At 45.7% G+C, this 16,721-nt stretch overlaps 1 protein-coding gene across 1 annotated transcript in view; it reads left to right on the top strand.

The window, feature by feature from the left end:
- Nucleotides 1-16,721, top strand: part of NEDD9 (neural precursor cell expressed, developmentally down-regulated 9) — a 174,615-nt gene that overhangs the window by 58,711 nt on the left and 99,183 nt on the right. The window contains exon 2 of the mRNA XM_012753563.3: nucleotides 10,276-10,443. Within this exon, the coding sequence (XP_012609017.2) occupies nucleotides 10,432-10,443 (12 nt within the window). The 5' untranslated portion in view covers nucleotides 10,276-10,431. The remainder of the gene's footprint in view (nucleotides 1-10,275; nucleotides 10,444-16,721) is intronic.

Raw genomic sequence — 16,721 nt, 5'->3', positions numbered from 1 at the left:
GTGGTCCTAGCTACTCAGGAGGCTGAAGCAGCAGAATTGCTTGAGTCCAGGAGTTTGAGGTTGCTGTGAGCTAGGCTGACGCCATGACACTCACTCTAGCCTGGGCAACAGAGCGAGACTCTGTCTCAAAAAAAAAAAAAAAAATCCCCGACAAATTACTCTTTGGCACAGCCTGACAAGATCATTGGTATTTATTTATTGTTTTTATACAAGTGGAAAAAGATAGACCATAACCGAAAGTTTGCACAGTCACCTGGTTAGAATCCTGAATGCGACCCAAGGCAAGGCTGAAGACCACAATCGTTGCTGCCAAAGGGCAGCCGAAAACCGTGGCTTTTTGCTCTGCAAGCAGGTAGCTGATGGACAGTCGTATAACATCTGTGCCTTTCTGTCTTAGTTACCTACCACAGTAAACTGTTGGAGTCCCAGCATGGTAGAAAGACTCATCATCAACTGACCAGCAAAACCATGGTCTGGCTGCACAGCCCAGGGAAACAAAATTGCCAATGAAGACAAGTTAGTAGCTATAGTTTTAAGAGACCTGGACTTCAGGTACTGTCAGGAAGTGTGCTCTGCTGGCTGCCTTGGTCCCGGGCCCAGAATTTCCCTGAGGCAGGACAATGGGGGACAGAGCTAGTTTCAGCCCTGTGACCTACTCCCCCTTCTCTCAGTGTTCTCCCCAGCGAACACTGCTGGAAGGCCAACCCCATCAGGGTTTGTCTGATACCTTTGTCCAGAAATCTGACACAGGCCAGTCCCCATTCCCTTAGGGCACTACCCATCTGGTGACAGGCACACCAGAGAGCTGTACTCAATCAGTGATATTGATGATTGACAAATGCCCAGCTCTGTGCCTTTTAATTAAATAGCACAGCATTTCGGCACGGTCTCCTCCACGCCTTATCCCAAGGGCACAAGTAAAGTGGAAATGTCACACAGCGTGACAGGGCCAGAGAGCGAGAAATTTTTGGTCAACAATGCTTTTTCTGGTGTCCCATCAAAGATATATCCAGGTTAAGTAAGCTAAATAACATACAAAATCGAGGATGCATGTTTGTCTGATCCTTTATTTTACACAAGAGGACACTGAGCCCAGAAATGGCTGAGTTGCCCAGAGTAACAGACATGAGACGAGACCCCTGGTCTCCGGACTTCCGGGCCGTGGTTCTCCCTGCTGTGAAGAACTTCACCCACTGTCAGTGGCACATGGCTGAGTGGGAGTGACAGAGGTTGGAGAACCTGGCTCGCCTCAGCCACTGCCTCCCGTGGCTTCCCATCAAGGACCTTAAATATGAGCGTCAGATACCAGACTACGGAAACACCCAAGGAAAAATGAGAGAAGCATAGGCTCGATGTCCCTAAGCCTCAGTGTAGGAAATGAAGTGGAGTGCCAGGAAATCAGAACTTAAGCTGTCCTGAGGAGGCCATAAAAGCTGCCTTACTCGCCCCTTCTAATTCTGAGCCACAGAGAGAACCATCCTACAGGCAGAAGCCCTGCCATTTTTGCCCATGCCTGGGCCGCGAGTGCCACTCCCTTTTGATAGATGTTTCTGGAATCCTTCCCATTCACCTTTCTCTTTGGAAGGAAGTTTTTTTCTTATCCCCCAAAATTCTGACAGAGCCCCAGTGAGAGCCTTCTTCATCCTAGGCCCTCGTTCAACAAACATGTACTGCACACTTACCATGTGACAGCTGCTGAGATAGGTCCTGGGAAACAAAATGGAGCAGCCACAGTCACGACCCTCGGGGAGCCCCTGGTCTGAAGGTCCAGCTGGTGTAGAGCGCTGGCTTGCACGTGGGTCTCCCGGCCTCCTGCGGACAGTGCGCAGACTTCTAAATCCCCGATCTCAACATCTGGTCCAGCAAAAGACTGCTTTTCTAATTTGTGAGTTTTTTATATGAGTGTCTTTAAAAGGCTTACAAATTAAATCGTGTTAGTAAGTCCTATAACAAGTTTCCTTTACTGGAAAGAAATAAAATTTATTAAATCAGGCTTTTCTTGAGAAAAATCTATGCTGTATATTCACCGAATCCATATGCTTTGACTTGCAAAGCCTCCTTATAATCACAGCCTATTGCACTTGGAAAAGATCTGAAATGTGGCCTGATAAGATGTAAGTTTTTTGTTTTATTTTTTTAAACAATGAAACAAGTTTTAAAAACAATACCAAGAGCTCCAAAATAAAAAATACTTAAAATGGGAGCTGCTTTGGTCAAAGGAGAGGGGAAGATCTCAGAGCCCCTCTCTCACCGCGCTCTCCCATCTGTCTGCCTCTGCTCCCCCACAGAACCTGGCTCTGCTCTCCACAGAGGTGATGGGCTGCTACTCTCCATGTGGCTAATGAGGAAACAAGACCCAAAGCCAGTACATGAGAGGTCAAATGTGTCTGGGAGGGTTATGTGCAGAGTAGGGGCAGGAACATAGGCTTTCCGAGGCCCCTTTCCTATTCTCCATCCACCCATCCATTTACCCAGCTATCTTTCCTCCCGTGCATCCACCCATCCATACATCTCCATTCGTGCACTCATTCATCCATCTAGCTATCCACCCACCCAGCCATCCATCCACCTGCTTTACAAGTCCTCATTAAGCACTGGGTGTCCTACACTTGGAAGAAAGGTAGGCCGAGGCCAGAGCATGCAAAGTCTCATGAGTCATCTTAAGAATTTGAGGGCTGGGTGCAGTGGCTCATGCCTGAAATCCCAGCACTTTGGGAGGCCAAGGTGGGAGGATCATTTGAGGCCAGAAGTTCAAGACCAGCCTAGGCAACATAGTAAGACCCTTTCTCTACAAAAAACTTAAAAATTAGCATGCCTGTAGCTACAGATACTCAGGAGGCTGAGGTGGCAGGATTGCTCAAGGCCAGGAGTTCAAGGCTGCAGTGAGCTATGATGGTGTCACTGCACTCCAGCCTGGGTGACAAGGTGAGACCCCATCATGGGACTGTCCTAAGAACAATAGGAAAGGGCCTTGCAGGTTTTTTGGTTTTGCTTGAGTTCAGAGATGTGTTTTTAAAAATATTTATTGTATAAGTTTTTGAAAGTAAAGAGAGTAGTATCAATCAACCAGCTTCGACAATTCCCAGCACGTGGAACACTTTGTTTCACTGCCTCTCCATTCTCCCCACTCCACTGGGTTATTGCCCTGCAAGTACTCAGTATGTATCTCCAAAAGATAAGGACTTAAAAAAATATATAATATGTGGCCGGGTGCGGTGGCTCACGCCTGTAATCCTAGCACTCTGGGAGGCCGAGGCGGGCGGATTGCTCAAGGTCAGGAGTTCGAAACCAGCCTGAGCAAGAGCGAGACCCCGTCTCTACTACGAACAGAAAGAAATTAATTGGCCAACTAATATATATAGAAAAAATTAGCCAGGCATGGTGGCACATGCCTGTAGTCCCAGCTACTCAGGAGGCTGAGGCAGCAGGATTGCTTGAGCCCAGGAGTTTGAGGTTGCTGTGAGCTAGGCTGATGCTACAGCACTCACTCTAGCCTGGGCTGGGCAACAAAGCGAGACTCTGTCTCAAAAAAAAAAAATATATATATATATATATAATATGTATATGTATATACATATATAGCCATCATACCCCGATCACACCTAAAGCATTTCACAATCATTCCTTAATATAAAATATTGTCAGTCGACTAAAGAACTTGAGGGAGGAAACTCAAGTGACCAAGTTTACACTTTAGAGGCGTGAGCTCTAGCTGCAGCATGAAGGAGGGATGACAGAGAGAGGCGGCAGGAGCCCATGTGACAGTCCAGGTGGGCATGGACGTGGCCTGGACAATGTACAGCAATAGGGATAGAGAGGCACTGAGAGGCACAAGAGCATCGTTTGCAGGAGGGCTGGGTGAGAGATGAGAGAGGACGCTGAGCAGCAGGAAGGCACTGGGACGATGCCAGCATCTGGTGCTGGTGGCGGTGCCACTCACTGAGAAGGGAGACAAAACCCGAAACGTCCGTGTGGCCTAGCGGGTGAGATGTGTCTTTGGACGGGTGGAGTGAAGGGAGGAGAGGAGCATCCAGGGGAAACCGTCCAGGCCCGGGCTGGAGGCACAAGTGTGGGAGTCACGAGACCACAGGTGGAACTGGAAGTCGTGGCTGCAGCTGAGCTTTGCCAGGGAGCCCGTGCATGGTGAGAGCAGAACAGGCTGAGGACAGGACCCTGGAGGTGCCAGGAGGGTAGCAGAGGGATAGGAGGAGAGACACCCTGCAGACGAGTACTGAGAAAAAGCACATTTGGAAAGGGGGAAAGTTTTCAACAATGTCCATGTGGCCAAGATGTCAAGTAAGACTTGGAAGTGTCCACTGGGTTTAGAAAAAAGGATATAGAACAAGGGGATGCAGGAAGAGCCACTTCTATGAGGGAAAGAGGGCAAACAGCAGACTGTCATGGGCAAGACGGGCAAGGATGATGTGGCTGCGAAGGGGAGGAGAGAGCTACGGCAACAGCTAAAGGGAAAGCAGAGCTCAGGAAGGACTTCACAAACTAGTAATACCGGACACGTCGTATACCACATGCCAGTGTCATGGGCTGCGTGTTTGGGCCGCCCTAAAATTCTTACGTTGATGCCATAACGCCTAGTATAGCTATACTTGGATATGCGAACCTCTAAAGAAATAATTATGGCCAAACGAGGTCATGACTGTCAGGGCCTGGTCCAACAGGATCACTGTCCCCATGAGAAGGGACACCAGAGATCTCTTCCTCCCTCCCCGCAGCCACCGGCCAAGAGTGTGCCCAGAGGAGAAGCCACTTGAGCACACGGAATGATGGCGGCCTCAGAGTGAAAACCTCCTTGCTGGCCCTTGATCTTGGGTTTCCAGGCTCCAGAACTGTGAGAAATAAATTCCTGTTGTTTAAGCTCCTCAGCCTGTGGGATTGTGTCGTGGCAGCCTTAGCGAACTCATACAGCCCAGGCACTGTGATCAGCGTGTTACCTGCTTCTGTTTATTTAATACAACAAAAGTCCTGTATTTCCCTGTGTAGATGAAGAGATTGTAGCTTGGGGAGGTAAACAAACTCCCTCACGTAAGGTGGCACAGCTAGCAAGTGGCGGAAGTCAGCAGGCAGAGCACTAATACTGTTTCCTAGGGCTGCCGTAACAAGTGCCACGGACAGGCTTAAACAACCGAAATTTACTCTCTTGCAATTCTGGAGGCTGGGAGTCTAAGACCAGGGAGTCAGTAGGGTTGGGTCATTTTGAGGTCCATGATGGAAGAATCTGTTCCAGGCTTCCCTCCTTGGCTTATAGATGGCTGTCTTCTCCCTGCATCTCTTTGTATCAGTGCCCCTTCTGTGTGCCTGTGTCAAATTTTTCCTTTTTATAAGGACATCAGTCCAGCTGGATGAGGGGCCCACCCTACTCTGGTATGACCTTTTCTTAACTAATTACATCCACAATGGCCCTATTTCCAAACGGGACCTCATTGTGAGATACTGAGGGTTAGAACTTCAACATGTAAATTTGGGGAGACACAGTTCAGCCCATAGCACCGCCTCCTGCCCTGTCTGGATGAAGGCCATGTGACCAGAAGGACTTGGCCAGCCAAGGAGACACTTGACTCCGGGTTCTTGAAAGACCTGAGCCTATTCAACCACAGCTGGGAGAGCGAATGAGTGAGGGAGAGAGAGAAGGTCATTTATAGAGAGATATCCTTGAGAAGGTGAGGCGGGGTGGCATTGAGTGACAGGTGGAGGGATTAGCTTGGGCACAAGAAGAGACACTTCCTTTATTGTCACAAAGAGGAGGGGGGTGGAAAGGGATTCCCTTAGATACAAAGTGAATTTGCAGGAAGTCGAGGGAGTTCCCTTCTTACGGCTCCTGTTTAATTCATGAAGCAGGTGGGAGATCACCCACTGAGGCTGACAGCAGGGTTTGGGACCAGGGCTCAGGAGAGGGAGACGCAATAAAACCAGAGACTTCGAAAAAGAGTGGGGAAAGTCTGAAACAGCCACTGTTTCTAGAACAGGCACCATTCTATTATCATTACAGAAGAGGTCCTGCTATCACTTTAATAGGAAAATAAGAGAATGGGAGGGTGGGGTTGCCAGGGAGATAGCGAAGGCTGCCTGACAGTAACAAGGGTCCAGATGATGCTGGTGGCCGTGAGTTTACAGTGGCACCATCTGCAGGGTGTGTGGTTTTCCCAGCAAAGCTCAGCAGCTGGCTGATTGATGCGGAGAGTAAACAGTTGAGTTCCATCCAAGGCTGGGCTTTGGCCAGGAGAATGTATTTATTATAAGGACAAAGGGGCAAGGAGGTTGAGTGCGTTGGCAAGGGGAAGGTGAAGTAAGGACCTTCAGGGGCTGAAGTAGGTGGAGAAGGAAGCGGGCACGTGAGGAGGCTGCGCCTATTTCTGCTGAGGTGGCTTGCTCACGTCCCTTGCTTTCTGACGGTCAGAGCACATGGCTATCGCTGCCTCCTGGGAGAACAGATGCGGCCAGATGCAGCATGCGAATGAGCTGCAAGCTACCCTTCCTCCTCTGCAGTGGTCTTGCCTGGCCCCAGATGGGTGACCCAGGAATTTGTGTCCAGCACTGCCACAACTTCCACAGCATGCTCTGGGGACACACACATCCCTCAGAGAGGATGAGGTCACTACCAGCTGCACTGGTAGTGGCATGTCGGTGTACCCCCAGGTCAGACTAGTAACCTCTGTGCTACTTTAAAATGCTGTATGGGACGACCCTATGTAGATCTTGTGTTTTATTACTGTAGTCTTCCAAGGCTACCAGTCTCCCCTGAGCTGTCATATTTCAAATAAAAACTATGATTGTATATTATTACATTAATATATTATTTTATACTGCTACTGATATTATTAGTAATCAACTTGGAACTCCAAGCTACTATAATCACTTCAGTATCTTCGTATACAAACAACAGGGAAAAAGAACCCAGAAACTTATTAGACGAGAGGGAGGAGTGGCAGAATACTAAAATTATTCTGAACAGAATGGTTAAAATTAAAAAGAAACACCAAACCTTGTCAGAAGCAATGAGAACTCTCATACATTGCAGGCGAGAATATAAATTGGTACAATCACTTTGAAAAACAGTTTGGTATTTTTCCTTAAAGTTGAAGATAAAGCCAAGCACAGTAGCATACACAGTAGCACACACTCTCAGCTACTCAGAAGGCTGAGGTAGGAGAATTGCTTGAGGCCAGCAGTTGGAGACCAGCCTGGACAACATAGCTAGACCCTGTCTCAAATAAATAATATTGAAGATATGCATATCTTTCATCCAGCAATTCCATCCCTAGGTATATGCACAACAGAAAAAGATCTACATAGTAGCATTATTCACAGTGGCCTAATACTGAAAAGGATTCAATTGTCCATGAACATGGATATGATGGGTAAATTCTGGTATATCCATACAAAGGGACACCATATAGTAGTGAAAATTATAAACTATAGCTATAGTCAAGAACATGGATGCATTTCACAAACAAAATGCTGAGTGGAAGAAAATGGCACAAAAGAACACATTCTGTGGTCTGTTTATACCAAGTTGAAAAACAGGGAAGTGACCATGTTACAACAAGGGAAAGTGACTATGTTGTATAGGAATGCAGACTCACATGAGTAAAGTGTAACATAAAGAAAACCAAGGAGAGACTGACCATAAACAGTCAGGATAATTATCTCTAGGCAGGCCCAACCCTAACAGAAAATTGAAACAGAAAATTGCCACATTCACTAACTGTGGACACAAAAAATATGCTTTAGGTATTACTTTGCTTATGTACAAATTAAAAATTCTATAATATGTAGCATATGTAATTATTCTTTTCTTTTGGCTTTCATTTCAAAATATATAGCATCCGATTATTATCATTAGCTGTAAAACAAAGGATTGATATCTGATAATCTCTTAAATAATAAATTTTTAGGATTCATTATAGCATTACAAAAATTCGTGGGACTTAAGGTAGAAGTACCAATGAAGAACTGCATATGATGGGCCTAAATGTTTAGAGTTTGTAAATCAAACTAACAGACTTTTAAATAAAAGATGTCCTATCCTCCTACCTGGTCAAATATCTCTTCTTGGCAACCTAGAAGGCCATGCTAGACCTTAGAATTTTTGGACAGCTTGGATCTTCTTGCTGGAACCTGTGACACACAAAAAAGGCAGCCCCCATTCCCAGGCACCCACCTTCACTCCCGCCCCTGCTCCATCCCGCACCCGAGGGTCTTGGTGCTATGTGCGAGCACTCCCCAACCCTCAGTCCAACCTTCACCCATGGCTTTCTACAAATATCTGCTTCTAGGCACCCACCAGGAAGGTCGACCTGAGCAAGAGGTCCATGAAGACCTGGAAGTGGGTTTAGAACCACTAGGACAGGAAGTCCCAGTGTCTCAGTACGTGGAGAATGATCTAGAAAGGGAGCCGGTCCCAGGTGGCCATGGCCTCTTGGCCCTGCAGACCTCTGTCCCCATGAGAGGGTGCATGGCTAGGGGTGAGCCGGAAGCCCCAAAGCACAAGGCCCAACGCAGGGGCCCCTCGTATGGGGCTAAGGGCAGTTTTGCCTTTAAGGGGAAGAAAGGGCTGTCTTGGGAAGGGCACTTGGAAAGCTTCCGGAGTCCCGGCGATATTCTCTGTCTGGACCTGGGTGGCAGTTACATTTATAACAATTTATTAAGCTATACATTTGTTTAATACAGTTTTCTCTATGTGTGTTATATTTCCCTGTAAAGAATTAATACAATGGGTATGTAGATATATATATAAAAATATATTATTCTTGGTGCTATAGTTTATGGGATCCCCATAGACGAGTCGGCTCTGAGTGGTTGCCTTATAAGCTCAAACACCTTGGGCAGTTAAAATGCCTCAAGGTGTGAGTACCTAAAGAATAAATGGACAGAGTGGGGGAAACACAGTAATCTCACTCCTGGTTCTCTGCCCATTCAGTCTGGGGCCAAGATATTTGGGTAACCACGCATGGGTTCAGGCAGAGCAAATGAGTCATGGGCTCATGTCCTCTTGCCTAGCCACTGCAAGTGCCTCAGAGGAAAATTCCTTCTCCCCCCCCCCCTCTTAGCCAAGACTATAAATACTGTGTTTATCAAACCCAAATTACAGGAGGCTGTTCCCATCCTGGTAGAAGTGAAAGGAGACCAACTCCCATTTATCCTGTTTGGAAAGCAGTTCTAGGAAGGCTTCTCTTCCCCTTAAGGGCAGCTGGGTGGGTTCATTAACTAGTTTGCTGAGCTGCTACTATGTGCCAGACACAATTCTCATTTTTCTATTCTACTTTTTAAAGCATCCACCTAGTTTTGATTTTTCATTCTTGATAGGAAAAACACTTTTCTTTTACAAAGATTAAAATTAGCAATTCTCCAAAAGATATTCATGTGCCCTTGTGGTTTAAATATCAAGGATTTTCTAAGAATAAGTATTTTAAATATAGTCTATAAATATATATATACACACACACACACACGCACACATGCCATCTCAAAACTGAACCTAACAGCTGCAAGATGATGAAAGAGAAGTGAAAAATTGGCCAGTACTAACCCACCAAAAGTCCAGTCTATTTTTTTTTCCCAGAAAATCAAATTCTGGGCTTTGCATCTAAGCTGTTTAAAAGCCACATTTCCAAAACACCAGTTTTTCTCCTTTTCGGGAAATCAGAAAAACACGTGGCTCCAGTGACCTCCACAAGCTGCTGGCGAGAGGTGGAGTCAGGCATGTTTGGCGACTTCATGCTGTTAAAAACAGTGACATATTAAAAGTCGGTTTCAAGGGGGATAGTGGGGCAGTGGGGACAGGAGAGTAAAAAGACAAGTTGAATCAGTGATAGCACTAAAGCTGCAGGTTATAGACAGAAGGGATCACTCCCACCTCCATCATTGATCAGAAACGCCCATCAGACATCTGCCATGGCTCAACACTCCGCCCAAGGTTGGCCTTTTCCCCTGTGCCCTCCCAGGACCCACTGCATGTTTGACCAGATTCTGTGGAACATTTTATGGCACTGCATTTTGTAGTTTGTCCAACTAAACTGCGGGCTCCTTGAGGACAGGACTCTATTTTATGCGTGTTTGACGTTCCAGCCCATGCACAGTAAGAACTCCATCAATGCCTTCTTCGATGACATGAATGAGTGAATGAATGAATGATGGATTCCATTCATGAGCTATGGATTTAGCTTTTCCAATTGCTATGATGTAATCATGAAATGATGAAAAGCGTTTCCACCCCTTCCAGAGTTTGCCAACTTGTCCATCTCTAACTTCTGTTTTCAGGTTCAGTAAGCTCTGAGTTCCCTAATGACAGACACGGGCAAGAGGACATCGCGCATCTTTTAGATAGAGTTATGAAAAGGAAGAAAGTGGTCAGCAGACTAAAACACTGGAATTGTCCTTTTCAAGATCCAGAGCTTCAACGTTCCTTGGGCGAAAATGTGGTCAAGGGTGAGTAGTGACAGAAAAAGCGTTCGTTTTGTGATTCCCTTTTCTCCCCACACCATTCGTTGTGAATACTAATTTCTTCAAAAATAGTGAAACAAAATTGTCTCTTCTCATTTTTCCTTACCTGCTCAGCCAGTGTAACTAACCTTAGACAAAAACACAGAGAGAGAAAAAAAGCATTCTCTAGAGCAAGCCAGTATTTCAGTCCATTTGAGTCCCTGCAATGAACATTAGCACCGGTATTGCCAACACATGTTGAGTCTCAGCTTTTGGTATTCTAGACCTAAAAACCAAACAATTCCACCACCCCAAATCTTCAGATCGCTTTAGAATTATCTACATTCAGAGCTGAAAGGTCCTTTGAGAAATTTAATTGCCTGACTTCTAGATGATATTTTCCCCATTTGAAATTTATTTTAATATTTCATACATATACATACACAGACACCACACTACATCCAGTAGAATATAAAGATTTAGAAATGATCATCATCACCTAATAAAAAGGGGTGTTATTCCTTGTTTTCAATGCTTCCTTAGGATATATTCCTAGTGCTTCTTTTCGGGCAGCATGCTGTGTAAAAGATAGGACATGAAGCCATGCTCCCGGATTTGAACCCCAGCCCTGCCATTCACAAGTAGTAGAACCTTGAACGGGTTAGTTAGCCTCTCTGTGCCTCAATTTCTTCATCTATAAAATAAGGATGAGACTAGCACGCACCTGGAGGCGTTAGTGCAATGATTAAACAAGTGAAATGCTTAGAATCATGTTTGGCACATATTAAGCCCTCAAGAGCTGCTTGCAAGACGCCTGGAGTTCCACAGCTCATGGGAAGGAAAGTCAGCGCAGCTGAGAGAAATCACTACAGGGAGCAGACAGGCGGGAGAAGTGCGTGTGAGGAAGGGGCTGGTGAGAAAAATGGGCCTTGAGAATCTGGGTCAGGCTGGGCTGGGCTGCTCTCCTGAGCTTCCTCCAGCTGCTACTTTCTGGTTCCAGCAGCCACAGTGCAGATACCATGTGTGAGGGCGTGGTCAGAAAAATCCTTTGGGAAAGCCTGTGCTAAATTCATAAATACTCTTAAAAGCAAGCCCTGAGGTACCTGCACAGACACCAACGTGAGAAGAAGGAGAGGTCTCACCCACACCTGTAGAGCCATCCGGGCACCGCAGGGAGGCCGGGCACCCACTGTATTCTTTGGCTGGGGTTGTTTTGTGTCTCAATTTCAGGGAGCTGGGAGTTAAACATTTACCAAAGCTCCACCAGAGATGAGAAATGGCTGGCTCAGAAAAACTGAAAAACTAACCAAAAAAAAAAAAAAATCTTTTAAATTGCAACCCTTTTTCTGTAGTGTGCTCACTCCTCTCTTGTATAGCAGGGCATGAGGCTGGGAGTTGGGTATGGTGTGTTATGGTTTATCTAAAGAAAAAAAGCCAAACCAAATTCTTGATTCACAGAGGGCCAAAAAATGTTGATGGGCAGGACTGGAAAATGCTGCCATTTTTTTTCCCCTCTAAATCTGAGGTTGCTGCAGGTCCGAAGAGTGACCCACACCATGTATTTACATCTGCCAAGTGTGTGGCAAATGTCCTATAAAGGGAGATGCAAAGAAGGTGGGTAATTCACATACTCTCTTATCGCCCCTTTACACATATGGTTATTCTGATATATTTGGGGGAATATGAAAATGCTATGCAGTGAGAATTTTCACCCTACTTGGTTGTACCTAAAAGACTATTTAGCCTGTTCAGATATCTAAGTTGTTCCTTAAGGGCTAAGGATGAAAGAATATGGATCAGAATGAAGAAATAGCTCTAAAGCTGCCTGTATTCGTGCTTGGGCTGCCATGGCCAAGTACCACAGATGCGGAGGCTTAAGCGACAGAAATGTATTTCCTCACAGTTCTGGGGGCTGGAAGTCCAAGATCAAGGTGCTGGCAGGGTTGGGTCCTTCTCAGGGCTGTCTCTTTTGCTAGCGGGTGGCCGTCGTCTCCCTGTGTCTTCATGTGGTCTTCCCTCTGTGTGTGTCTGTGTCCTCATCGTCTCTTCTTAGAAGGGCACCAGTCATAGGGGATCAAGGCCCATCCTCATGACCTCATTTTAGCTTAATTACCTCTATAAAGACCCTTCGCCAAATACGGTCACATTCTGAGATACTGAGGGCGCGGACTTAAACTTAGGAATTTGGGGCGTGGGGACACGAATCATCCCATCACACTGCCCCACCATGAGCACTACGTATCCACAAGGATGTCTGATTGAAGGACATCCACAGGTCACATTCCCAGAGAAGCAAATTCTGAGATGGAGACGGGCGGGCAGGCGGATTATGGGGAGTGCTTTGGAAACACTGGCGTGCTGCCAAGGCGGCACAGGAAGCAGGATTAGACAGAGGGAGTGTCCCAGTCATAGTAAAAGCCCCTGCTAATCGCAGGGGTGCTCTGGAGGTGGGATGGCCCTTCATAGCTCTCCAGAACCAAAGCCAGGTGGCTGGGACCTCACACCCACCTGGACCAGGCGCTGGCTGCAGGCTGCCACCGCGAGGAGAGATGATGTGTGTGAGGAGGCTCTCCTCAGCTGAGGACAATCTCAAGAGGGGACTTGTCTTTGAGCTACTAGGTGACAACCCTTCCATTACTGACAGAATGAAGGACCACTCAGTTGGAAGTGGGGTCTCTGCCCAGTGTACCCCAGTGTCCACTACAGATATGAAGTTGACTTTCCTCAAGTAAGAGGAAGGACTGCCCATTATCTTCTTAAGAAATTTCTCACAACCTACAGAAGGGAAGAAAATATTCACAAACCATACATCTGATAATGGATGAATGTCCCAAATACTACAGGACTCATACAACTCAATAGCAAGAAAACAAATGATCTGGCTGAAAAATGGGCAAAGAACCTGAATAGACATTTCTTAAAAGAAGACGTACAAACAGCCATCAGGCACATAAAAATGTGCTCAACATCACTAATTATCAGGGAAAGGCCAATCAAAGCCAACAGTGAAGTATCATCTTACTCCAGTTAGAAGGGCTGTTCTCAAAAAAACAAAAGATAACAAGTGTTGGTGAGGATGTGGAGAGAAGGGAACACTTTTACATTGTTAGTGGGATAGTAAGCTGGTATAGTCATTATGGAAAATGGCATGAAGGTTCCTCGAAACTTAAAAATAGAATTATCATATGACCCAGCAATCCTACTTCTGTTTATTTATCCAAAGGACATGAAATCAGTGTGTCGAAGAGTTCTGTGCACTTCTGTGTTCATTGCAGCATTATTCACAATAGCCAAGATATGAAATCAACCAAAATGTCCATGGATAGATGAATGGATAAAGATGATGTGGAATATATACACGATGGAATATTATTCAGCCATAAATAAAGAATGAAATCCTGTCATTCGCAGCAACATGGCCAGAACTGGAGGTTATTATGTTAAGTGAAAAAAGTAGACACAGAAAGACAAATACTGCATAATCTCACTTTATATGCAGAACCTTAAAAAGTCCAATTTATAAAAGCAGAGAGTACAGTGGTGGTTACTAGGGGCTGGAGGGCTAAGGGACTGAGAAGATGTTGGTCAAAGACTAGATACTTTCAGTAAAAGGATGAACAAGTTCTGGGAATCGAGTGTACAACATAAGGACATAGCAATGCTGCATTGGGTATTTGCAATTTGCTAAGACAGTAGATCCTGAATGTTCTCACCACACACACACACTCACACACACACACACACACGAAATGGTCACTATGTGAGATGATAGATATGTGAATTCGCTTGGTTGTGGTCATCATTTTGCAATGTATACGTATATCAAAACATCATGTATACTTTAAATATACAGAATTTTTATTTGTCAAATATATGTCAATGTAGCTAGGGTAAAAAAAAGGAAACAAAGAAATTTCTTATACCATCTCTTAGTCTATCAAAGGGTAACCTATTATAACCCTAAAAATTTTGACCCAATATTGGGCAGCTAGTGTGGCTTAGTGGGAAAAATGCACACTATGGAGCCAAAAAGGTCTGGGTTCAAATCCATGCCCTGCTAGTTATCAATAGTTTTTACCCTCTCTTAACCTCCAATTTTTCCCATGCACAATGCAGATAATAATACCAACTTTGTAGGACTGTTGCAAGAGTTAAACAAAAAATATGTGCTTAGAGCATCTAGCACAATGCTTGACACAAACAAGACCTCCAAAAAGCGTCAGCACCCTTCCTCTTTTTGCAGCAAATAGTTCATTGGTGGTGACAGGTTACAGATCATAAATAGAGATTTCATCTCCCAATGTGAAGGAGTGTTTCTCAGCTGTGTGACCAGAGTCACCTATAAAGATTATTAAAATACAGATTCCCTGGACCCCACCCACTCCATTCTCAGTGAATCTAATTCAGAGATTCTAGGGTGGAGCAAGCTAGAATGTTTCTGATACCCAGGAAATCAAGAGGTTGTGGATGCTGATCTCAGTAAGTTCGTACACTTTATAGTAGAGCCCAGGCAGTTCTGTGCTTAGAAGGTGCCAGAGGACATTTCTCACTGCCCTCCTTGTCATGCATTCTGTGGCTGTGGATATACACATCACATTGCAAAGCATAAATACTGTGTATTCCGGAACAAAAACATGCCTAAATCATGTCAGTTGTAGAATCAAACAAATTCTCCTTTTTGAGATGTGATTTTATTGAGGTATAAATCACCACTAAAAGGCAATTTGGTGCAGACAGGAATTTTACTGGGGGATGCAGATCCCCTGAGCTTGTCTGGAAAATGAGCAGCACATTCAAAGGCGAAGTACCCCACACGTGTGGGAGTCGCTGGGCCCTCAGGTCTGGACGGAGATTTAACTTTCTCATTTAGACCACGTCCAGTGGAGCTGCCCGACGGGCCTGCTGAAGGCTGTCCGTGTTTGATCCCGAGCTGCATGCAGAAACTACACTGTCAAACAGACACCGACCGAGGTCCGGAAAGTAAACAGGAGCTGGGATGCAGAAATGACCTTGAAGCTTACACGGGCTTTCCCATGCCTACCAGATGCTTTTCTTGATTTAACACCGGGTCATGAGGTTTTCCAGTGTCTTCTGTGGCTTTCTTTTCCCACAGGCAGGCCTCACTTATTCTAAAATATGAAGCTTCAGGGGTTTCTTGAAAATGGTAATTTCACTCAGTAAAAATAAGTCAAGATGAAAAGCCTTTCTGTGGGAATCCATTCTGAAAAAGGATACACGTAAGAACATGCCAGGAACTGTCTATTCTCCCCAAGTGCTGGGTAGCCACCCAGACCTAATTGCTTCCCATATGATAGAAAAAGATGCTGGAAGCAGCACAGCAAAGATATTTCAATGGCTGAGCACTAAGGTGACTCTGTAGCCACCATCTCCAAGCAAACATCACAGGTGCAGCAATGGCGAGCCCTTCTGTCCTTAGATCTGCGTTGCTAATAACAAGACAGGATAGTTCTCTTATTATTAATGAGAGGTTTCTGTCACCGTTTTCCCACAGTTTGCCTTTATTCTCTTTTAAAAACTATTTCTCCAGGTTTGACGAGGGTGTTGTAACCCACAGAGGCACCGTAATACTAGAGAGAACTACACGTCCCTGTCCTTTAAGTATTACCAGAGCCCACTGGGTTTTCACCGGCCCCTTTAGAGAAGCACCTTTGAGTACAAGACTCAATTAAATGCTAGGTTTTCATCAAGGGCCCACGTTCAACTCTCTGTCTACCTCTGCCCTGTGCTCTGCCGTTCCCTACATACACAGGATGTGGGGGCTGGCGGAGTGCATTAGTGAGGGCAGCGCTGCAGTGGACCACAGTGACAAGTTACCCTACCACCTCAGTGGCTCAGTGACCCTCCTGGGAATCTATCCTAGGGATCCAGGCTCCTCCATGACATGGCTCCACCATCTCACTCTCTCACCTCCAGCAGTGCGGATGAAGAAGACAGAGGGTGTGGGACAACGTAGGGAGCAGGCCGGAAAGCGAGTGCCTCACTTCCTCCAGCATCTGATCGGCCAGAACTCAGCCTTATGTGCTCAAACTCAATCCAAAGGCAGCTGAGAAGAGTGGAGAAGTACACACATGCTATAGTGTCTGCCTTGGAGAGACGTTAGGTGCCCCCTTCTTTCAACCCCTTGAAGGTTTTTTTAGTTGAGGCAACTGAGGGCCGGAAAACATGAGTCACACACAGGTAGAAAGGGACAGCTCAGCGCGGTGTTTACCAGGCGGCTCAGTGCCCATTCCTATAATTCCAGTTAATGCATGAAAAGGCTCATA

The sequence above is a fragment of the Microcebus murinus genome, chromosome 15 (assembly GCF_040939455.1).
Source record: "Microcebus murinus isolate Inina chromosome 15, M.murinus_Inina_mat1.0, whole genome shotgun sequence".
Classification (NCBI taxonomy): domain Eukaryota; kingdom Metazoa; phylum Chordata; class Mammalia; order Primates; family Cheirogaleidae; genus Microcebus; species Microcebus murinus.
The sequence above is the reverse complement of the archived record's forward strand: the minus strand, read 5'-3'. Positions and strand labels throughout refer to the sequence as shown.